Here is a 24,511-nt window from a genome sequence, read left to right on the forward strand (position 1 = left end):
GGCACGAAAGGAATTCGGCTCCTAAAAATGAGATGAATGACAGCAGAGCAGTCACAGCCCGGGCCGGGGGCGATGCCGGTGCTGCCGCGGTCTGGGGCTGTCCCCGGGGCCCGGGCCAGGGCTCAGGCGTCCCCCGGAGCTGCCCCGGCTGAGCCCGGCTCCCAAAGCCTTTGGCATTAGCGGAGCATCGTGGAAGAGCGGCCCCGGTGCAGGCTCTTGTCCCCGACCCCCCCAGCTGGCACAGGGCCACTGCCGGGGACCGGCTCTGCTGACGGGGTCACTGCTCCTGCCGGGCCCCTCTGGCCTTGGCCGCTCGCCTCTGCCCCCGCGGGAGGCACCCACAGAGCTGTCACGGCTCTATTTGGGCTGAAGCCTCTTGATCACGTAACACGTATTTTTGAACTTCAAATCCAAGAGATGTTTCTGATAAAAAATGTGTTTTCCAGATGCCATTAAAAAGTAGTGAAAAAACCTGGATTTTTTGGTGGGAAAAAGGGGGAAGCTCCAGGAAGGAGGCATCTGGCAGCACGGCACACGAGGCCTTACCCCACCAGCCCTGCCCACCTCAGCACCCCACAGGGATCAGCCTGAGACTGCCACTGGAAATTGTCTGTGGAATGATCCTGACAAGAAAGAAAGTGCTCTAGTTTATGAATTTAGGTTTTGATCATCGCAGTTGTAAGTCTGTCGTGGAATAAAGTGGTGGCAGCACACAAAAACCTCCAGAGAAACATCAGACAAACTTATTTTTCCCTTTTGAAAGCCCCTTGTATCAGTGATCTCATCAGTAAAGGCCCAGACATGTTACACAACCTGCTCCAGAGGACAGAACTGGGTCCCCTGTTTCCAGAGCCGAGTTAAAATTAGATTGTCACCTTTGGGAACCCTCTCCAGAACATTCCATACAGCCTCAGCTGGAGACAACAAAGAGATTCTTGGCCTGACAGTTACACCAACAATGTACCTTCATGTGACTGTTCCCTTCAAATAGCTCCTGTGCATCCTTCCAAGCCTTTACTGGCCTCCCCCACCCCATCTCCTCCCACATCCATTTACCTGTCCTAACGCATTCTGTTCCAGAGCACTTGGAAGATTTCTCTCTCAGCTCTGACCTACACCAAACCTGCACACACATTACACCCACATAAATCCCCCTTCACACACTCACTTCCCCCAAAAGAAGCGATAATGCTCTTTTTCTGAGTTGTCATTTTTTTGAATGGTTCTCCTTCCAATTTATTTCAGTTAGAATTCTGTTTCTTCTAAATCTTGAACCATTCCATACTATAACTTTATTGCAAAAAAAGTCAACATGCATCTTAGAAATTTGGCTTGTAATCAATAAAACAAACATTACATATATGAATTTTAATGTGTAAACAATTAGAAATTCAACAATATCTGCTATTATCCTATTACACAAGTTCACAATCTGTAAAAACTATAGTACAAGGTTACTATACACCAAGAGGAGCTTTGTTCCTTTTCACATGATTTTGCTAAGTGGTGCTTTCCTAAGCAGGTGCCTGGTTTTGTATTTGAGGTGGTTTTGTTTATTTTTGCTCAGGTTAATTCAGCACAGAAAGGGAGGGAATTCTTTGCAGTGACTTCCTTTCCCCATCCCCTCATCCTTCGGTGTCTGGCCCCCAGCTCAGGCTGGTACACGTGGCTGGGGCACACAGGTACCCTGAAGGGCTGTTTTGCCCAAGGTACAGGTGAACTTCCCAGTAAAGCATCACCATGAAATGAACTCAGTGCTCCTGCCCTGCTGCCTCTGGAAACACAGAAATCCAAGCCAAACACCCCAAGACAGGCCCAGGATGCCCTGAAATGCAGGGGGGTGCATAAGCTTTGGCAGAAGGCAGGCCAGTGTCACAGAGCTCCTCTCCTCTCCTCCTCTGCCCCCTGGTGCAGCCAGGCTGGGGCACTGCCCGCCCTGGGGTGGCACCTGGCACTGTGGCACTGCCAGGGGCACTGGGAGGGCCAACTGCAATGGGATGCAGCTCTCAGAGAGGCCCCCACTCCCTCACCAGACATAGGTGCCAGCCCAGTGTCACTTAGAGCTAAAACCATATGAAAAGGAATCCATTCTGTGTGTGTCGAAGGCTACCGCAATTTCTCTTACAGCTTAATTAATCCACCGTAATTTTCATTTTCCAAATACAAAAATACAACAATTCTTATTGAAATCTATACGCCGGTAATTTTAGTACACAAAAAAGCAAAATATTTACAAAATTATACAGTTTAAGAAAAAACTCTGTACAAAAAAATATATAAATCCTTTTGATCCCTCTCTCCTTTTTTAAGTTGTCAGGACTCGGACATGTTTGCTGCAATGGACTTCTCAAGATACACACTGTGCCACAGACATTAAAACCCCTGGAGGTGATGGGAGAAGAGCAAGACATTCTTGTAAGTTCATGGGGTGGGTTTCTCCTCCAATTCTTCATGCCTGGAATTTAGTCTCAGCATTAGCAGGACAGTCCTAATTCTAGGAAGAGGAGAGTTTGGAAAGAGACAGAATATTGGAGACATCCCCTTCAGTTGACAAGAAACAGGACATGACACAAGTTGGGTACCTCACCACAGCACAAGGACAGCGTCAGCAGGGCTGTGAGCCCAAAGGGTGCTCAGCACCTGCCCTGGCCACACTCAGAGCCACAGGCAGACAAAGGGTTTGGTAGATGCTGTCCCTCAGTCAGGAGTTACTGGGGCCTACACTGGCAGCCATTCAAGAGAGAGGAGTGCTGTGCATGGCCACGGTGCTGATTTTGTGTGGAAATGCACAAAAGAGGGGTTGAGGAGTGGCCAGGGCAAGGGGGCAGTCAGGGCAGGTGCTGCTGGGTGCCCCAGCCACAAGGCACAGAGCCCAGAGCCAGCCCAGCACACGCCCTGCTGGGTCACAGGGACAGCAGAGAGGCACTGGGAAGGGGACACAGGGACACCCACTGCACAGCCCTGGCACAGCACAGGGACACCCACTGCACAGCCCTGGGACAGCAGAGGCACTGGGAAGGGGACACAGGGACACCCACTGCACAGCCCTGGGACAGCAGAGGCACTGGGAAGGGGACACAGGGACACCCACTGCACAGCCCTGGCACAGCAGAGAGGCACTGGGAAGGGGACACAGGGACACCCACTGCACAGCCCTGGCACAGCAGAGAGGCACTGGGAAGGGGACACAGGGACACCCACTGCACAGCCCTGGCACAGCAGAGAGGCACTGGGAAGGGGACACAGGGACACCCACTGCACAGCCCTGGCACAGCAGAGGCACTGGGAAGGGGACACAGGGACACCCACTGCACAGCCCTGGCACAGCACAGGGACACCCACTGCACAGCCCTGGCACAGCAGAGAGGCACTGGGAAGGGGACACAGGGACACCCACTGCACAGCCCTGGCACAGCAGAGGCACTGGGAAGGGGACACAGGGACACCCACTGCACAGCCCTGGCACAGCAGAGGCACTGGGAAGGGGACACAGGGACACCCACTGCACAGCCCTGAGCAGCCCTGGGACACTGGACCCTGCTGAAGGGCTGGCTAAGCAGGACACCCCAGTCCTGTGGGCTGGACCCCACCCTGCTCTAACCCACCCTGCTCAGAACCCCAGGGCTCTGCCTGGAACACAGCTGGGAAGAGCCAGAGGAGAGCTGCTCCTGGCTGACAGACAGGGGCCAGTGCAGCTGCTTTTGCGGAAGACTGGAACTCCTTCCATTCTTGCTCACAAATACTGAAATGCAATAAACAGCCTGACCTACGCTGAGCCTTACACTGAAATGACAGAAGGAAATCAAGGAGTGAAAATCCACTCTGGTGTGTGCTCCTGCTGATGTTTTCTGTGAAGCAGAATTTGGAGAAACAGAGTGAACTGGACAATGTTATAACAATATCCTGTTAAATTGTTTCTTCCACCTCCTCTCACAAAAAGCAGCACAACACAGAGATAGTGTGGCTGTCATACATACTGAAGTAAATGATTTAAGAATCTAACCACAAATAATTCCTACAACATGAGACTCCACAGGAAATAAAATGCTCCCTCTTTTTTCAACGAGCAAATGAGGCCAGTTTTTCTTTCATAATATTTAATGAAAGTTTGTCTTTCCCCTAACCTCATAATATTGCTAAATAAAACCTGTAATATCTTTTCAATTATAAACTAACAAACCAATCACATTATAAAAAACCCAAACCAAGGTAATACAGGTGACACAAAAAGAGGACAAGAAAATACTGATTTCCAACCCCCTCCCCCCCTTTTTATCCTTCTTAAATAGAAAAAAATCACCACCCTGGTGAGCTTGATAATCCTGTAAGAAGTTCCTGGGCCTTTGGCTAGCTCAGTCTCACAGCTCTGTGTCCCAAATGTTTTCATACCAAACTGCTCATGGTAAATTTTGTGGTTTGAAAAGAAAGTAAAGCTCTTTTTGGCTCATCAACTTCCTTAAATAAACGTTTAAAAGATGTAGTTTGAACTATATTCCTAAAATTATACATTTCGAACATCAAGTTTCATCTTCTCCAAGAACGGGATTCATCCTCATCTTCATCATCATCATCATCATCTTCGTGCAAAAATAAATCTGAGGTTTCAGTCTCCTGGAGGAAGAAAAAAAATGAACTTTCAGATGCAAGTTCCAAGCTCTGCCCAGGGACACACCCCAGCTCACAGCAGCAGCTGTACTGGTATCTGCACTGGTGTTTGGTGTCTGCACTGGTGTCTGCACTGGTGCCTGCACGTCTCTCTCAAACTCACACAGTTACATCCAAACAGTTTAGGGGAAGAACAGCAGCCTCATGTCAGGAAAGAGAGAGCAAAGCTTCAGAGGAAGCAGGAATAAACCACCACTCACCCTCTCCCAAACAAGGTTTCTGTTAAATGCTACAACAAAATAACCTTAAAAGCTGTTAAGGTGAATTATAGGGAACAACACACAACTTCTCCTAGAGTAGAGCACGAAGAGTGAGAAGTAAAAGGCTTTGCAGCCTGCACATACAGAACCTGAGGCTTGTTTACATCACTGACAAATTAACAGCCCATCCACAAAGTGTCTTTTCTTCTCCCCATTTTCTCTGTTTTAAAATGTGGGAAGTGTACCTGACTATTCAAAACCAGTTCAGTTCCTGGTTTGTAAAAACATCTTTTTTGAAGTTTCTTCAGCACACAGGAAACTGGATGCTAAGAGCTCTCAGCTATTAGATTCCAGTAAGAATGATCGGGTTATTAAGAGATTTCCATACCTCTTCCTTGGGCTCCTCTTCCTCGACTTCTGTGGACACAGAGGGTACCTTGGGTTTGTGCCACGAGATCTGGAGCCGCCGGTCCTTGAAGCGGGATCCCTGGTTAGCAGCCTGAGTCGGGTTTAAATGGACAGATTTTCAGAGAGGACCAAACAGCAAAGAACTTCTAACATCAGCAACAGCCAGACCCACAGCATGTGGTACAGAGGCATGTTTGAAGATCTCAGATATATAAACCACAATCACCACTTCAGTGTTCCAAGAACAACTTCAGCCACACCCAAATCTGCCAAACCCTGCTCGTGCCCCAGCACTGAGAGGATGAGCAGAGCTCTGAACTGCCAGGGACAGGCAGCTTTGTCAGGGAAAGCCCTGTGTCACTGCTCAGACCACCAGGAGGTACTTCCCATTCAGCAGCACTACCTGCAGCAGCACCAAGCACTATCAAGCTCAAACTGGGGGATCAAAGCCTCTGAAATCTTAAAATACAAAGGTAGACGCAAGTAGTTAAAAACTCTTATTTTAGATATGTGAAAAAATATATCCATGATTCTACTTACATTCTCAGCTTCTGAGCGGGACTTAAAAGTTACAACAACACTTAATGGGGAATCCTCTTCCTGAAGATCTTCGATATCTCCAAATTTCTGTGAGGAAAAGTTCATTAGGATCAGCAGTAATGTTCTCCTCCACTTCCATAATCATGGTACAATTGTAGTGTACTGAAATCTGATTTTTTGGACAGAAAAGTGAGAGCCAGAGGACTCCCAGCTGCATCAGCCATCACTATTGTAGTACTTGTATTTTTGGGCAAAAGCTCAGATTTATCGCTATTGTAAGACAAGCTTGATTTTACAGCAGTAAAGGAAACCTGTATTAATTTACAGGCCACACTTACAGAGAAGTGCTGTAACAATTCATCCTTCTCCTCTTCAACGAAGCCTCCCACGGTGAGAGCCTTGGGCCGATGGTCCACCACCATGTGGTTCAGCATGCCCCGGCCTCTGCCCCCACGGCCCCGGCCCCGGCCCCGGCCCGGGGCTGCCACTGCCTTCCCTCGACCGGCAGGCAGGATGCCTAAGCGGGCAGCCTGGGGAAGGAACACAGCCACGGCCCCATGAGAGGAGCTGAAACAGCCAGCACGCACAAACTCACGAACAGCAGCAGTCAGAGCGGCTCACCTCCACCTGTAACTGATTGAGCTTCTTCCGCAGCTCGGTTGTGTCCTCTCCAGAGGACAGTCTCTTATGGAAGTCCAGCTCTGCATCCAACAGTTCCTTCTGTGCCTGGCAGAAAAAGAGGAACGGAAAACAGAAGGAAAGGGCAGAACTGTAAGGCACACTCGTAATGTTTTATTCCACTTCAGCAGTACATTCATGCAAATGATACAGACAGATCAGGACACAATAGCCATGCTTTTCTCTAAATTCAGTTTTGTTTTAATTGCCTCTCTGTGTGTGTGGTCCCCCCCATTTTCTGAAGGACCCAGAATTCGCTGCTTTAGAACTGGAACAAACACGAATGAGCTACAAGCAAAACTAGGTCATGGAGTTCCTTCAACCATGGCTTGTTTGTCCATGGTTATCACTCACATTAAAACGCTGCTTGCAAGTGTTTTGATCTAATGCTGTTGCATTTTTAAGACACATTAATAGAAATAAAAACCAAGGAGGCAAGTGTGTTGCACAAGAAATACCTCTGTCTTGGACTTCAATTTGGATGGTGTGGAGGTTGTAGATGAAGTTTTTAATTCATCCTTTAACTGAGATATTTTTCCTGTTAGTTCTTTTAAAGTCTTCATAATTTCTGCTCTCTCTTCTGGTTTCATGGCCTTGTTTTTCTCCAGCTTGGATATTAACATCTATACAATAATAAAAGAACAGGAACATAAAATTCCAGGAAAAACAGCCCTCAACAGACAGGTATGTACAAAATCAGAATGTATTTACTGGCCACATCCCAGACTTACCTTCTGGCATTCTATTTGTTTTTCTAACATCTCCTGCTTCTTTTTCCTCATATCTTGCTGGAGTTTCATTGCCTCCTATAAGAGGAGAAAATTCTTTCCATCAGTAAAAAGCAGTCTGGCATTGTATGTACTCATAGAGATCATGTATGTACTCAAAGGGATCATATTGTCCCCTTCAAGCTATGGAAGTGAAATCCACAACCAAAAGTACTGTCTGCAAAAAGCACAAGTATGAAGTGCAAGTGATTCAATAAATAAAAAACAAATAAAATCCTCATTTTCTGTTGCATGGTACTTTACTAACATTTTGCCCCTTTCAGATACGTCTTAAGAAACATACTGTGTGCACTGTCCTGCAAGTGTCTCATACCTGCAGAGATTAGATCCAGAAAACCCCAAGCAAACCCAGAAAACCCAATATGGCCAAGAGCATCAAGTAAGACACCCCAAAAGGACACTCCACACATGATTACCCCAGGTGTGTTTGCAAGACCACCCCATAACAAGGACCAGCTCCACACCCACATATAAAGCTGTAGAGGAGTGGCTTTTGATGGGCACCTGAGGTTTCAGGTGTCCATCAAACCTTGCATTTAAAGCACTTTGCTCCTTACACTGTCAGGCAGCCATCAAGCATTAAGTACCTGTTTTTTTTTAAGGGCTTCTTGCACATCATGAGGCTTAGACCCTGCACCAGACTTCAGAGTTGTCTTCAAGTTTGGGGAACTGTAAACCATTTTTGAGTGGCTTGTAGAAGTAGGAAATATCTGAAATAGTAAAAAGCACCCAGTAAAATATGGAATGTTTCAAAGTGACCATGATATACCAGCAGGGAACTTCAGCGGATCATGTTCCCTGGAACCTCAGCTCAGATGTTCAGATTTGTGCAAGGAGGCAGAAAGACCAAGGCAATTAAAACACATGGATAAAGACATCAGTACAGTTAAAAGGGTTTCTGAAAAATAAATCCTCTTCTGCTCCATGGCAGACTCCTGTTGCATCCTGATTCCCACCAGGACACAACTGAAGGTGATGATCAGCCCATGCCTTAGTTTCAGTCACAGCCCAACATCCCACTTTCTGATCAAGTAAGGCAGCAAAATCCACTCCATGCTTCCTTTCTTAAAAGAACTCCCCCATGGCCCAGAACACATGCTGCACTATGGTATCAGTGTGAATTGAACACTTATTGGCTTGAACTCTGGGTACAAATACTCTCTAAGCTTCTAGCACGGCTGTTAAAGCACAAAAATTACTAGGAGAGCCATTAGATTTGTCAACAAAAGGCTGGTATCACATTCAGGTTGTCAGACTTTACTATTTACTATCAAGCACTGCTAAAAATATTTTATGCTATTTACAAGACTGGTAGTGTTGTAGTTGATAGTTCCTAAAATCATTGTCCCTATTCCATATAAACAGTTGATGAAACGAGGAAGAAGTGACTGACCATGGCTGCACAAAACATTACTGAAAAGGAACAGAACCAAGTGGGGACAACGCACAAGTTCTCTCTGCTTGTTCTTTCCTGGCTGACAAACTAAAGCTGTACCTCAGAGCATGACCATGGTCCACTCTGAACATACCTGAGACTCCTCCACCCCAGCCCCGGGCTGGCTGAGCTCAGGCTGGCTCCCGCCCGCTGCTCCAAGGCGCCTTTTCACTGGGACTTTGTTAAGGACATAGGCACCAGACGCCAGGGGCTTGTTCATCACCTGTGTATGCACAGATTTGAAAACATCAAGGTTAGACGCTGTCCCTCTGTGCAGCAGCAGCCCCGGGAGCGCCGCTGAGCCCTCGACACACGCACCTTGGCCAGGCTGCTGTGCACGGTGACGGCGGGCGGCGCGGCCAGCGCCTGCTGCTGCTGCTGCAGGTGCTGCAGCGCCTGCGGGGCGGGCGGCGGCTGCTGCTGCTGCAGCGCCGGGGGCTGCTGCTCGCTCTCCCTGTGCCACAGCACCCGGATAAAGCGATTGCTCAGCACTGCCTCCGTGCTGGAAATCGCCTTCCTCGCCTCGTCGTTGGTCAAGTACTGAATGAGAGCAGCTTCGGGATCGTTCTGGAAAGCCACCTAAAGCAAGAGTTCACAAATGCTTCATTTCTCAAGGAAGAAAACATTTCAATCATTAGCACCCCACCTACAAATAATGTGCAATGATGAGCTGAGTATCCAGTGTATTGACAGCTCCAAACACTGGTAAAACACGATGTAATTAAAGCAAAGTAGCTTTTGGCAAACTTCACATGTACTTGCACCAAAGTCTATACACATTCAAATAAACAGATGAATGACTATCATATAAGACAAACTGTCAGATCATCTCTTTCAAAAGTTATACACAAGTTGCTCAAAACCCTGAGTTGGTTAGACACTGTTAAACCTGCCAGCCTTTCAAATGCAGTCATCATGAAGGCTGAAACCAATATGTTTTACAGTATTAAGATAATAATACACAGTAGACCAAGAAAAGGTTTCTCTGAACTTGATTACCTCCTCTCCCAGTTTGTCTCCTCTAAGACTTCTCAAAGAAACTATGCAGTATTCAAGCAGGTTTCAGGGAAAATAAAATACCCACACACAGACATAAAACTGACTTTGGCTTTTTTACCTGAATGTTTACAATAGTTCCAAATTTGCTGAAGTGTTCGTTGAGTTGTGTAATATTGTTCAGTTCTGGTGGAATTTTTCGAACTTCTAATTTTGTATTAGTGTACTGATTCTTTTTCAAAAACCCTGGCTTATTCTGGCTGTTGTTCACTTGCCTAGAGAAAAGGAGAACAGGAAGAGTTCAGATAAGTACGTAAGTGCCCAATTAAAGCAGCAAATGTTAACATACATCCGAATTGCATTTTTCCTTTAAAAAGTACTCCCTCTAGCCACTAACAAAAGAGAGCTTCCCCTGACCCCATGCTTAGTCTCCATATTATGGGGACACAGACTTTGTGACCCAAGCATCCCAAATGACAGAGACTGGTGAGTAGCAATGTTCACAGCACTGACAGCAATTGAGTACATTTGAATTAACATCTGTAGCTAACTCTTACTTTCCCAACCAGGGTTTCTTCAACGGTGGACACTCCATGCTGCTTGGAGATCTCTTCCTGCTGTCTGGTTCCAGGACAACTCTAGTGACATTGCTGCTGTTATTTGTAATGGGAATGGGAGGTTCCGTTTGGATGATAATGTTGGCAGCTGGAGGGAAGGAAAAAAGCCTGTGTTATTCCATCACACATGGAAAAGCTTTCACACAGCAAAACAGAACTGAGATTAAAAAACATAAACATTAGGATGACTTTATCAAATTGGTCAGTTTTGTTTCCGAACAAAATCATTCAGATCATTCCCTAGCCTAACTAAACATCCTGAGAGAAACACACATGGTCCAGCTGGGAGGGATGGGTTTTGACCTTTAAGGCTGGTACTAGCTTGAAGAAACAAAGCTAAAACTTCATTTTTCAGGTATTAAAAACTCAGATTCTGTGGGAAAGGGAGAGACAGAAAAAACAAAACTCCAAATCCCAATGAAACAGAAAAGGAGGTAAAGAACCCATGGATGGATCCCCAGGCTTTAAGTCACAGCTCTGCAATGGGCAGAGGCTGAATTAACAACCAGCTTGCCCTGTAGGAACCCTTGACAGAGCAAAAGCAACCAAAAACCCATTCTTTCCACTGCTATCCCACTGCCAGCCATCCAGACAGGTTTCAGCAACAAACTGTTAACTAAGCATAACTATTACACTCTTTTAAGACATTAGATTTAAAGCTTGAAGCAAATTCTACCAACACAAAGTTTGCTAGAAATTTATTTGCAACCTTTTCAAGATTATGGCCTTTGTGTTAGTCTCCTGTGAATGCCAAATATTCAACCCCTAAAAAGAAGTCTGAGCTACAAGCAATTTCTATGGCTTTTATATAAGCCAGGGCTCTGCTGGTTACACTGGTGAGAACAGAGACTGGGCATTTCTGGGCATGGCATCCTCACTTTGAAGGATGATCTGAGAGCAAACCTTTCACACCTGTGATAAAGACAGTAAAACATGTTTAGTGAGGCCCTACCACTGAGCACTCATCCCTGCCTTACCCCTGGGAGGGGCTCTCAATGAAGCCCCAACCCTGCCTCTGTGACAGTCATTAAGATGCAAACAGCAACAGCAATTTCTACAATAATATTTAGCCATATTCCTTATAAGATGAATCATTGGAAGGAAATACTGAAAAAAACCAAACTTTGTTATCTACTGAGTAAGAAATACTGAAGTAGAATAAACCCCAAAACTTAACATCTTTGGTTTTAAGAATCAGGGCAGGAAAACACAAGGGAGAAAGAAAATTTTGCTACTACAACTAAACTTTGAAGAGACTTGACCTGTGCCCTTCCCTAAAAGATGCTTTGTGCACATCACCACTAAGAGACAGCAGCCACATCCATTCAGGCAGGGGCTAGGAATTATGTCAGTGCAGACTGGGATTCCTATCAGCTGGGAAATTGGAATGATACCTGTGATGTTCATTTCAGAGAGAACAACTGGCTGACAGAGTCAGAGCATGAAGCACCAAAACATGCCATGGCAGCTCCCTTCTTCACTATCATCACAACAGCCAAGGCCAGGAGCTTGGATCATCACCTCTGTGCCCTCGGCTGATCAAAAGCAGTCTGCAGACTGTGCTGCTAAATCCACCTTTAGGCACCATTTTTCTTTCTAGGAGCTACCAGTACCTGGAAAATACCTCCACAGGCTTAAGAGGAATAAAACCCCAACCAACCAACAAAACCCTTGTAGCATTCCCAAGCAAGTGGTTATTTTTAATAAAAAAGGCTGCTTTGACTTTAATATGGGCATGTTAGCACTTAAAAAAGGTAGAAATGCCAAAAAAAAAAAAGCTCTGAAACACTAGATCAGTGAGAAAAACTAGTGCTTTCAGCCTGAAAAGAGGGAAAAGTGTTGACGGTCTTGGACAAAAATAGCAACAGCAATGACCAGAACCCTTCCTACCTCGAGGGTTTGTATCCATCTCCCCAGATGTTAGGCCAATTAGATTTGGACGCTGCATTTGTGCTCTTGTAAAGAACTGCCGATACTGAGTTCTACCAGCACTGGTAATACTAGGAGCTTCAGGGTTATAGCCATCTGGCTCATATGTATCTACAAAAAAAGGAGAGAAACGACAGAATTTTTCAAGTGAGTTTAAGACTCGGGGTTAGTTTTCCTTCAAGGAAGTGCACGGATGTCCAAGAGTCAGAAGCTGTCTTGGATGAAGGGAAGAGGTGGTACAGCCAACCTGTGCAGCCATTTCAAACCCTCACCTGCATTCCAGGCCTAGCCTATCTAAACACATTCTCTTTTGGTTTTTATTCTGGTACTGTTTGTCCAAAGCACACAGGTCACAATACAGAGTACTGCCTGGAAAGCCTGAGGTGTCTGTGTGACAGCGTGCACAACATCTGGCAGTGTTTTAAGGGCAAAACCACAGGTTTTGGTTTCAGCATTTATACTGTAGAGTCTAAGATGCAAAGAGATTTTCAGCCTTTGCTGCCCAACAGTCTGGGTCTCTTCAGAGAAGAATTTTAGGTGGAGAACATACTTAAATGATTTCAATCAAAGAAAGCTAAGAAATGAGGTAATGGGACCAATACTTACCTACTGAACTCTCTTTATGTAAGAGTGAGATCAGCTGCCTAGCTTAGGTAAGGTACTAATGATTATTTCCATTAGAAGTGGTCACTGCAAGAATACAAGATGACAATTGACTCCTATTGCTCCTCCATCCCAAGGTCCAAATTGAGGATAACACATTTTTTTTAACCTTAAAAAGGAAAAAGCTGTACAAGAACTAGAATGAATGAAGTCTGTGAAGAGCCTCCACATGAACAGAACAAATGCCTGTACAAGGGAACCTGACAAACATGAATGGCTCCAAAATCTCAGCTCCTTATTCTGCAGCAGCAAAGACAACTCTACAGTTAAAATCAGATGCTCCACAATATCCACATTGATAGCAGAGCCTGACACTGTAAAACAAGAACTTTCTCTAGCCTCGAAGGAGCAGAACCACAAGCTCCTCTTCCCTTATTTAGAATATGATTGACTGCAAGAGGGCAACCAGCAGCTGTTACCACAACAGTCCAAGAACAGGACATGAGAATCTCCACAGAGGTCCTGGAGAACAGAGTTACTGTGAAGCCCTGTGAGCTCCAACAGGCAGAATCACCCATTAGAAGTTCTGGAGCTGAAAGGATCAGATGGTGACACCTGAACACCCAACAGGACTTGGGGATCACTGAACAGGTTATCTAATAAGAAATCTGAGTGTCTCAAGTTCTGAAAAGCATGGAAGTTACAAATAAAATGACATGGATCATGAACTGAACTAGATCCCCTCTTTGAATAAAATTCAGAATATTTATGTTAAAAAACCCCAGATGAGAATATTATAAAACACTGACATTTAATTATCTATTTTGGTCACAGAGAATATGGGAATGCCATTAATCCTTTAATTATCAAATAAAGTAATTTTGTTGTATTTAAATTGAGCAATCTAGAACTTTCCAGGTATTTTGCTATTTTTCCCTTGTAAAAACATACTTTTAAAAATTTTGAGCTCTGTTAAGGAAGAGGTATGTGTCCAGTGGAAGTTAACAACCTTTAGAAAGCTAGAGTCAGGGTGATTCTGGAAAAAGAATAGAAAAAGCACTGATGTCTATGAAGACTGTACAGACTACTGTGACATACAGCTGGAAAAAAAAGCTCTCATCTGTATTAGTCCAAAGTGAAGAGGAATAAAACCTAAGTTAAAAAGCAATTACAGGTTTGCAGATCCATCTTTCACCTACTAATATCCTACTGAATGGCTTGAAGATGAAAAGAACATTTCTTATACAACAATTGGATTGCTGCAAGCACATGAAACCCAGAGCTCCCCACAGTGTTCCTCCTCAGACCAGGGCAGAGCACTGCTGCCACTCCATCCCAGAACGGATGATGGGCTGAGCCAGGGAGAGCCATCAGACTTCTTTTTAGATTTGTATATATTGGAGGAAGACAGATGATAATTTCTAATCACACAACAACAGAGAAAATTGGAAATGTTTCCATCGAACAGATTGAAACCAAAGGCATTTGCTTACGTTCTGACACTGTATAGAGCAGGTTCTGAGGCAGAGGAGGAGGCAGCCTTGCTCCCACGGGTGCAAGACTGGGCACTGCGCTTGTCCCCGGCTGGTCACGACTGTTGATCAAGCTGGACTGTGTTAAAGGTGGGCCTGCAACAACACCACACAACACATCACACACTGACAGCTCAAAGCTGAACGTGCAAACAATTCAGTGCTCTGCTCATGCCTTGCTTTGAGCAAGGTCAGGGTTGTAAATATGTCCAATTCCACCACAGTAACAGTAAACTGAGAAGCCTGTTCAGGTAAGCTACTCTGATTCCAGCAACTTCTCTTTCTTGGGAGAGACAAAGCTTTAAGGGAAAAGAAAGAAGTGTCTTTTCCTCCCCAGTGGTTTGTTAGTGCTAGAGATGCCTTAACCACAGCAGCTCCTCCCTCAGCTCTACCATGGAGAGACAACGCTTGCTCAGAGCAAGAGATCACTTCAGCAGCATTCAGACTGCAGTTCTGAAATAAGAACTGCAGGACAAGAGGCATTCCCAGACAAGGAATTTCTCTAGCTGGCTGTGCTTTGGTTTCCCCATGTACCATACAGACATTCCTACTGACTGTATGATCAAAAAGGACCCCGAGTGACACTACACAGCCCATCCTGAGCACTGTCTGTTCTCTCACAGCAGGTCACTTCTGCTTGCTAAAGGGTTCATGCAAAGTTTAGGGTTAATCCTGTATCAAATTATTCCTCATCCCAAAATTGCTGATATTGGACACAATTATCACAGCATTTATTTTGTCCCTGGAATAGACACTGAAACAGAGTAAGCATGCTCCTAATATGCTATTTCTTCATAGCGTTCATAAGATGCAGTAGGGTAACACAGAAGGCTTAACATCTCAGATCACTGCGAGTGAAGAAAGCTCTTAAATGTGGCAATAATGTATTGCCTTCTAGTGGTGGATAATGTAGCACCAACACCAAATCTTTATTAGAACCTCTAAGAGACTGAATTGCAACATTTCTTGCATTACACAGCAAGGAAAAACCTGGCTAGTAAGTGTCAGTGACCAGTCCAATCACCACCAACTACCACTGAGGTGAGCTGAAAGATCTCCAGCTCCACTCCCCCGCCCAATTTAATTCAGTTTGCAGTGCTTGGAACATCATGGTTTACCAGCTGAATATTCAGAATTTTTTGGGCACTGTTCCGGACAGCACACTGCCAGCCAAGGAGCTGCAGCTTTGGACAGCACTCTGCCAGCCAAGGAGCTGCAGCTTTGGAGCTCTGGACAGCACTCTGCCAGCCAAGGAGCTGCAGCTCTGGACAGCACTCTGCCAGCCAAGGAGCTGCAGCTCTGGACAGCACTCTGCCAGCCAAGGAGCTGCAGCTTTGGAGCTCTGGACAGCACTCTGCCAGCCAAGGAGCTGCAGCTCTGAACAGCACTCTGCCAGCCAAGGAGCTGCAGCTTTGGACAGCACTCTGCCAGCCAAGGAGCTGCAGCTCTGGACAGCACTCTGCCAGCCAAGGAGCTGCAGCTTTGGAGCTCTGGACAGCACTCTGCCAGCCAGGGAGCTGCAGCTCTGGACTGCACTCTGCCAGCCAAGGAGCCGCAGCTCTGGACTGCACTCTGCCAGCCAAGGAGCTGCAGCTTTGGACAGCACTCTGCCAGCCAAGGAGCTGCAGTTTTGGACAGCACTCTGCCAGCCAGGGAGCTGCAGCTCTGGAGCTCTGGACAGCACTCTGCCAGCCAAGGAGCCGCAGCTCTGGACAGCACTCTGCCAGCCAGGGAGCTGCAGCTCTGGACCGCACTCTGCCAGCCAAGGAGCCGCAGCTCTGGACCGCACTCTGCCAGCCAGGGAGCTGCAGTGCATCCCCTGCCGTGACTCACGCGGGACGGGCAGCACGACGGGCGGCGGGGGCTGTGGGTGCGGCTGCGGCACCGGCAGGCGCAGCCCGCGCACCGGCCCCGGCAGCGGCGGCAGCAGCAGTCCTGGCGGCGGCGGCAGCCCCGGCGGCGGCGGCGGGAACGGGATCATGCTGGGCAAGGAGACTTCATCTACCACCAAAGGATCGTTTCCATGATCAAACTGGCAGAGATCACCAAGGACACAATAGCCTCGCTCTGCAAAACAGGACATTTCACCTCAGGTTACAAAACACACAGCAGTAGTTCTCAGTCACTTGTAACATTTCAGGTTTTCATGGAGTTTCTTACTAAAGAAAACATGCATCCACTGATACATTATTACATTGTAAGGTAAGGTTTCACAAAATAATTGAAATTAGAACAAGCTTCCATAAAAGCACACAAACGTACACGCATTCATCATAAAAGCTGTGGAAAAAAAATCAGAAGTACTGCGGTTTATTTTAAACATACACACACTGCAATCTGCACCAGGACTGCCAGTGGTTGAGGTATTTGTCTAGCACATAGAGAACTGTGAAAAAACTCCATATGTTCCTATCCAGCAACTACCACAGCACATGCAAACTGCTTGCGGTAAGATTGGTTATTTCTCCAGTACAACAAAGGGCATCTCTGCATCTGTTACATACAAGGTACACATCACTTGCTGCTCACATTCAGTGAACACCTAAAAAAAAAGTCACATAAACATTGAAATAAGGCATGAAACTGAAAACTAAGGAACAGTTACCATCATAGTCTTGACATCTTCTTTTAGGGGGAGGGTTTCTGCCAAATGAACTGGGATTGCTGTGATTGTTGAAGTAATTTGACCAGCTCTCTGTGGTGCCTTCAAGGTGGTGCGCAGGTGCAACTACAGTTACAGCACTGGGGATAGCTTGTGCAGAGGAATACTGTTCAGAGGATTTACTGGGAGATGCAGACACCGGATTGTATGAGCTTTCAACATCATTTTTTTCACTCTTGTATTTTGATCTCTCTCTCTCTCGGTGCTCTGTTTAAAAAAAATAAAGCTGAGTAAAGCCTTCATGTTTTGCTCTGTACATCAGAGCCATGAGCAAGAGACAATAATACATTCTCTGAAATACTCAGCATTCTGCACATTGAACTGTTCTTGAAGGAGCTTGGTCTTACCAATGGAGTAATAACTAAATATAATGTAAACAGGGGTTTAACTTCAGAAATATCCAAGTTTTCTTTGCAAAATGCACATTCATTCCTCTACTACTTATTTCACTCTAGCTTACAGCTCTCTTTTAAAGGAGAAAGAAGGGCAAAAGCCTGAAACAACAAACCTACCTCTGCCCTTAACTAACGCGGTCTCAAGGTGCGTAGAATGCTGTAATCTGTGCGACTTACTTTTCCGACAGACCTGAACTAGCCCTAAAAGAACAATCATATGGTAACCACCTGCAACTGCAAAGAAGCCTTCTCTAGAAAATACACAGTAACAAAACGAAAGAGGGAAACACTGCTTTGCAAAAAGTTCAGTCCTTAAGAGGGAAAAATAATAAAATCAACAGCTTTGTCAGAACACACAGCACAAAAAGGATATATGAGCTACTGTTCAAAATATGAGCTACTGCTATCCACAGGAATACACCTGTGGATAAATTAAGAGGTTAGGAAAGAAGAAAACAAACCCCTTAATTGTTCTACTCTGAAGAACAGCATCTTAATTAATAATTTCAAGAACACAAAGCTACCAGAATTTGCTCCAACTTCTCAAGGGCATCTCCTGCCTGCTAGATCATCCAGAATGTACAAGTCCCAGCTGTCACTGCAGTGGGATGCTGTCCTGAAGCAGCACCCCGGGTACTCACCGCTCCTGCTGCCGTCCCGGTCCTTGCTGCGGCCCCTGCTGCGGCTGCGGCTCCGACTCAGCCCTCTGCTTTTGCTGCGGCTTTTACTCCTGCCCCGGCGCCAGCCAGACTTCTCCCTGTACAAGTCACTCCTATCATAGTACCTGTCATAGTCCCTCCACTTCCCATCATCCCGCTTCTTCTCTCTGGTTCTAGGAAAGACAGACGTAGACCATGTCAGTGAAAAGAGAAACAAAATTAAAAAAGAAGCTTGCAACGTAGAGAGATACCGTTCACCCTTCCCATCCATTTGGGCAGTGAAACACTCCAGTCAGAATTTCACAAATTACACAGGGAAGTACAGAATCTTTAAGCTGATTCACTGGTCTGTAGAAAGCAGGGGTAGGAACTGGCAAGGTGAGACAGTTATGATGCTCAAACCAGAACAGGCTTTAAAAGTGATGCTGACACAGTGTGAACAACTGCCCCCAGAAACTACAGGCCCCAAAAATGTTCTTCATTTATATAACAAGGAAACAATGGAACTGATGACATTCCTAGGAATTTTAATTTGAAGAATATTTGGCCTCTTGTGCAAGAGGCCTACTTTTTGTGGAGACTTCTCATGTACGTGATCAGCATACGTACAACGTATCACAGTCAAAGGAAGGAGAAAATCCCTATTTTTCACAAAAATCACTACCTACAAGGTAAAAAAAAACACAGTCAAAGATTGACAAAAAATATAGTAAAAATTTCTTAACATTGTGGCTCAAAGCTAACCTTTGCTCACTGGAATCTGCACGACTCCTCTGGGGACTGGAATACTTCTTCTTCCTGCTCTCCCGCTCTTCTTCAACAGACTCTTGAAAATTCTGTTTAACACACAACTACCAAACAAGGACGAGTATCACTTTTTTAAATTAAGAAAATGACAGCAAAATGTAGTTCAAGTTACAGACAGCAACACAAAGAAAACGATATTTAAGTATTACTTGCCCAGAGTACTGAAGCACTACAAGTAATCAAGCACTAGAGTCTGTTGAAGAGTTTGCTTTTTTTTTCTGCAGAAGAGATGCCCCTAAATAAAACCACTTTGATGTTTTGTTTCTAAACAGGATTCATGAAGGACAAGATCTCTCTCCACTCTACTTCCTTATTTAGCATAAGCAATTCTACAAGTGAGGTATTTCCTGAACCTTTAAACCAAGTCTGCAGTCACCTCTCCAGGTAGGGAAGTCACTAGCTGACATTTTAAATAACTGCTTCAAGGCAAAAACCTGCTTCCATGGGGGAACTTGTCACATTTCTTGCTGGCCTCCACTACAGCAGGTTCAGAAGTCTGCCAGCTGTACCACTACTGCAAACCACTGACACATTCTGCATTTCTGCTGCCATTTCACACTGCTTACAAGTTACTGTAAATTTTGGTGGAAAAAGCTTACATGCACTAATTTTTAAAAGACTTTTTTTACCAATTGAAACCAAAAGGAAGGCTACCTGCATCCTTCTAAAACAGGATTATCTGGGGAGAACTGGCAGAAATACTCAAGACTTGGCTCTGGAGAGCTCCACCTGCCGTCCTGCTCCCAGCACAAGGTGTATCACACAGCACCTGGGGTCCCCTCCAGCTCTGACCTCACTGAGATTCCATGTGTGGTTTGTTTCATGGCCTGTGTGCAGGAATCACACCATGCACTGAGCTTCATGCCACATCGTGAAGGCCTTGCTGATGTCAAAGTAACTAATTAATGTCCTGAATTCTGTAACGTTGTCCCATAAAGCTGTCCTAGATATCTTCTTTTGCTTATTGCCACTCCCCTCCAGCCCCTCAAACCTCCTCCTCTGCCCCCACCAGAGCACTGGTAAAGTCAGCTGAAGGTAGTTCTATGGGACTGTCTATAGACTATGGCAGTACTTTGAGAACAGAGGGGAAAGCTCTTACAGTGAAAATCTTGCTCAAATTATGAACTGCCATAAGCAAAGCTACTTCCATAAATCGTCATAACTCTGCATCACATCCTCAGGTAAAAAAGGACATCAGAGAAAAGGAAAAAAAAAGTAAAAAGCAACTTTAATCTAAATCAGTTGATGAACCACAGGCAGCTAAATATGGACCTGCACTTGTTTGGGCTTCACTGACCGGGTTTCACTGACTGACAATTTCTGCAATTATTTGTCACCTTCTCTGAAAAATTTGATTGCTTTCAATTTTGCCAACAGAACTTAAGGTAAAACTCTTTGCAAACCAACCCTACCTGACTTTCCAAAGTAATTATTACAATACAGAGGCTGACATCTTTCAATGATTTTAAGCATCACAGAAAACATTTTAAGTAATTTTCATTCCTCACAGAATATACAAAATTGGAAATGTTTTTGCTGCTTCCCCCTCTCAAACTCCTCCAAGTAATCACCCACTGGTATTACCAGAGCTGTGAACAGGATTTCTGAGCGCTTAATCAAAGGTAGACTCTACAAAGGGATGTAAAATGTTCTTGTCTGAAGAGTCACCTTCCACAGTTCTTTGGCACAGAGATCATTAGTCACAACAGAGTACATTTTTCTGTCACATTTTGCCTCACAAATGTAGGAGAGCTAATTTGAAAATAAAAGGCAGGCAGAATAAATAACATTACCTCCTCCTTGACTTCTTCTTTCTCTTGTCCTGCAGGCTTTGCCTCTGCCTTTGTGGGCTCAGCAGAAGGAAGATAACTTTTGGTGTACAAACTTTCAAAGAGTTTATCTACAAACCCTGAAGTTTCTGAGGATACAGAACACAAAAAAATACTGTTACATATGCATTAAAGTGCATGCTTACATTTACTAGAGAAGACCCTGAAAACAGTCAGCCAGGTGGGCTGTTAGCAGCAGCAGCACCTCAGATTAATGAGCATTAGCTCCACTGAAGGAGCTGCCATTACATTTGTGGCACTTGAGGCTGTTCATTTAGAGAAAGAAATTCCTTGGGTATATCACAGACAGCAACAGAGACTCTTCTGTTCTAAGGGGCAAGCATGATTGGTGCCTGTGATCAAGGAGCAAGTCCACAGCTGCTATCCATGAGTTCCATCAGCTACACTCAGCAGCCTCTCAAGGGCAATTTTTATGAGTAAATAATTTTCAACACCCTCACCAGCAGTTCAACATCATAAGAAATGCACAATAACCTTCCCAGTGAGTGTCAGACCTTCAGGTGTTTAAACCCTTGACTATGAAGCAAATTGCCACATGTGAAGGTCCCAGCAGTCTGGAGGACTAACATGGACCAGGTTTTCAAAAGTTACCAAACACCTGTCAGAGAAACTTCTGGCAACACGACTGACACTTTTAATTAAACTGCTTTTATTTAAGAACATTTCTTCCCACCCACTGTGAAAAGTCCAAGTTACATGACTTCATCTTATGATTATTATTTTTTTAATCACACAATTCCTTCAAACTCTGTATGGAATATTCATGGCTACCAAGAAAGATTTTGAAGGCAGTAGTGGTGCACCACCCTCCCTCCTCCCATGCAGAGCCCAAGCCCCCAGCCAGCCGTGGCCACCACACCTTTCTGCAAGAACACGTCCAGCTGGTCAGCACAGAAAGCTTTCAGCTCCTTCTCAGGCTTGTCTTTCTTGACTAACGCCACGACATAGTTGGCCAAGGCTGAGGGGTCAGCATCACATCTAGTAAGAGAGAGAGAGAGAGAGAGAGAGAGAGAGAACTGTGCTTGGCTGCTGCACCATGGGGGCACAGGCACTGCAGAGCCCCCTGGAGCTCCTGCAACACCCCTGCACTGCTGGGCTCACATGCAGCACCAGCACAGCTGCACTGGGGCCATGGAGCCTGCAAAGGGCTCTTTGCAACCACAGCCCACTATTTCAGTGCCTTGAGAACCCCCCCAACCACACCTGGCCAAGGCCCCTCTTCCCTGCTCCTCCTGAGCTCTGCTGAAAGAAAAGCACCTCTCTTCTGCCCAGACAGACCCACTGCTGCTGCTGAACCTCCTCCTGGCCCAGCAAGCACACCTCCAATGGCTCCACAGCACAGCACAGCACGGGCCAGGGCAGGCACTGCACAAGGGCTGAGAAGGACTGATTAACATGCGTTTAAAAATCAAAACACTGTTGTAAAGGAGTGCAGAAGATGTCACAGAGGTCCATTTTCAATACACACACAGACACATTCTGCACAGCTTCAGTGACTGTCCTGGGGTTTCCTCCTCGAGGACACTTCCATGCCAGATTTCACAGCAACCTTTTAGTGCTGGTACAACACCTAAAGGGGAGCAATTACTGACCCAGGTTCCCTCCTCACACTCCCTCACCTGCATCTGGTCCACAAAGACCAAAGTCACCAACTGTGTGCAGTGATACTTCACCATTGACCTTATAACTGGATATTGCTTTAGATCCCATTATTCAGCTACTAGGAACACCCCAGGTATGAAAGAGAGTAACAGTGTGACTAAATTACAGCTCCTTGTTTGGCCTCTCAGAGTGTGCAGATGGCAGATATCAGGTGGGGGCAGAAACCTAAAATACCCAAAAGACTTTTTTTTTTTTTAAGTAACATTTAAAGAGGTGATTGTGTATTTTCTGAGAACAGAACCTCTGGAAATAGAAAGGAAAATTCTGAAATATATATACCTCAAAATAATCCCAAGTAAGGAAAACATCCAGAAAACAAGCAAAAGGCAAAAAGCCAAACAGAGGGCAACAGGTGAAAGAAATAAAAATCCTCAATGAGCAGCAATCAAGTAGTTCTGCTCTCATATAGCCTCCAACAACATCCAACCTCCAATGAAAGCCAGGGTAAATGGAGCAATTAAGAACAAAGAAACCACAAATTAAGAGATTTTACAATTCTTACACACACAGAGAAATAACCTGTATGTGATCCATTCACTGTGTGTGATGTACTGGGGCCCTCACCCACTGACTATAAATGTTCAATTTCAAATAGAAGAAGTTATCCCTCACTTCACAACCATTACCTTTCCTTCCTCCATATGTCAGACCCCCCCAAGCACCTCATCCCATCATGGGGTACAGGGGCACACAAGGTGAGTGCCCTCCTCCAGGCAAGCCAGTCTGTATTGTCACACTGGTGCCACTACAGAGTCTGTGACTGTCAGGGCCCACTGGCCAATTCCTTGATTTCCTGCCTCCCATTGCACAGTGCAGCTCAAATGCCCAAGGAACGCTCGACACCGACTGGAGTTGGCAGGGAAAGTGCAGGAGCAGGAGTCGTGCTCCAGCCTAGAGACTTTCAGCAGGGTTTGACCAAACACCAGAGAAACCCGTGACTGTAACAAGGGAAAAAGAAAGTAGTGAAGAACTTCCAAAAGCCCAATACTTAATGATGGCAACGGAGCAGAGCTAAGGCCTATTTAAAACTCTTCCCACGGGCCTCAGCTGTACTCCATGGGAGACCCAAGCCTGGCCAGGCACTGACAAGCAGCTTCCCCTGGTGAGACCTGCTGACCCCTCGCTGTGCCTGTGCCACCAGCACCAGCTGTGTTCAGGCACTGCAGAGCTCGGGACCAGCACAAATCCGGCCCCTCTGCAGCCAGTTATCAGAACCCACAAAATGCACGACACAACCTGGACCCATGCTGACTCCATCCCAGTCCCACTCCCAGCGCAAGCAGCAGCAGGATGTAAATGCAGAGTTCCCACAGTTTCAGCGTTATTCCTGGTTTTGTCAGCTCCTGCAGCAGCCCCTGGCTCTGCTCTGAGATGACAGAGCTGGGACTGAAATCGACAGCATAGCCGGGGCAGCAGCTGGGAGCACACAGAATCACACAGATTGGAAAAGCACTCCCATATCACCGAATTCAATCTATCCCACCTTGTCCCCAGCCCAGAGCACTGAGTGCCACGGCCAGTCCTTCCTTGGACACCTCCAGGGATGAACACTCCCAGCACCTGAGCATCCTTTCCATGGGGAAATTCCTGCAGTGCCCATCCTGAGCCTGCCCTGGCCCAGCCTGAGGCCGCTCCCTCTGCTCCTGTCCCTGTTCCCTGGGAGCACAGCCCGGCCCCCCCGGCTGTCCCCTCTTGTCAGGAGCTGTGCAGAGCCACAAGGGCCCCCCTGAGCCTCCCTTTCTTCAGGCTGAGCCCCTTTCCTAGCTGCTCCTCATCAGACTTGTGCTCCAAGCCGTTCTCCAGCTCCGCTGCACGTTGTAGGACAGAAGGCCGCCGGCAGCTCCCCGGGCCCGGGCTGTCCCGCACTCCGGGCGCGCCGGGCCCGGGCCGGGGGCAGGGCCGTAACGCCTGGGCCGGGCCCGGCCCGCGGGAAGCGCTGTCCGCCGCTCCGCCCGGCCCGCCCGCCCGCACTCACATGGGCTCCAGCAGCTTGGCGAGCCAGGACTTGAGCGCGTCTACACTCTCGATGATCATGGTGGCCCCACGCCGCCCGCTCCCAGCTACACTGCCGCCGCCATCGCCGCG

General features: G+C 46.3%; 1 protein-coding gene across 3 annotated transcripts; it reads right to left on the reverse strand.

Annotated features, from left to right (window-relative positions):
- Window positions 1-1,192: 1,192 nt before the first annotated feature.
- RBM27 (RNA binding motif protein 27) lies at window positions 1,193-24,507 on the reverse strand. 3 transcript variants are annotated; one of them, XM_066560089.1, is made up of 22 exons: window positions 24,402-24,507; window positions 21,624-21,742; window positions 20,708-20,832; window positions 18,852-18,958; window positions 18,090-18,280; window positions 17,566-17,649; window positions 16,997-17,260; window positions 16,225-16,458; window positions 14,353-14,487; window positions 12,218-12,367; window positions 10,268-10,415; window positions 9,832-9,985; window positions 9,033-9,293; window positions 8,809-8,937; window positions 7,867-7,989; window positions 7,223-7,297; window positions 6,950-7,114; window positions 6,435-6,539; window positions 6,152-6,343; window positions 5,814-5,900; window positions 5,254-5,364; window positions 1,193-4,611 (listed from the first exon to the last, which is right to left on the reverse strand). In XM_066560089.1, the coding sequence occupies exons 1-22, from the start codon at window positions 24,458-24,460 to the stop codon at window positions 4,525-4,527; spliced, it is 3,105 nt and encodes a 1,034-aa protein (XP_066416186.1). In that variant the 5' UTR covers window positions 24,461-24,507; the 3' UTR covers window positions 1,193-4,524. The 3 variants fall into 3 exon arrangements, with proteins under 3 accessions (XP_066416186.1, XP_066416184.1, XP_066416185.1); XM_066560087.1 differs by lacking the exon at window positions 17,566-17,649; XM_066560088.1 differs by lacking the exons at window positions 12,218-12,367; window positions 17,566-17,649.
- Window positions 24,508-24,511: the final 4 nt, after the last annotated feature.

This window comes from Molothrus aeneus, chromosome 15 (genome assembly GCF_037042795.1).
Source record: "Molothrus aeneus isolate 106 chromosome 15, BPBGC_Maene_1.0, whole genome shotgun sequence".
NCBI classification, from domain to species: Eukaryota; Metazoa; Chordata; class Aves; order Passeriformes; family Icteridae; genus Molothrus; species Molothrus aeneus.

What these genes read in the sequence shown, in the direction of transcription:
- RBM27 (XM_066560089.1), bottom strand. Translation starts at nt 24,460, where the DNA reads ATGATCATCGAGAGTGTAGACGCGCTCAAGTCCTGGCTCGCCAAGCTG. An exon ending in CCCGCTCAGAAGCTGAGAAT is followed by an intron (nt 5,365 to 5,813) that starts GTAAGTAGAATC and finishes AACCCGACTCAG; the next exon opens with GCTGCTAACCAGGGATCCCG. An exon ending in AAGAGGAGCCCAAGGAAGAG is followed by an intron (nt 4,612 to 5,253) that starts GTATGGAAATCT and finishes TTCTTCCTCCAG; the next exon opens with GAGACTGAAACCTCAGATTT.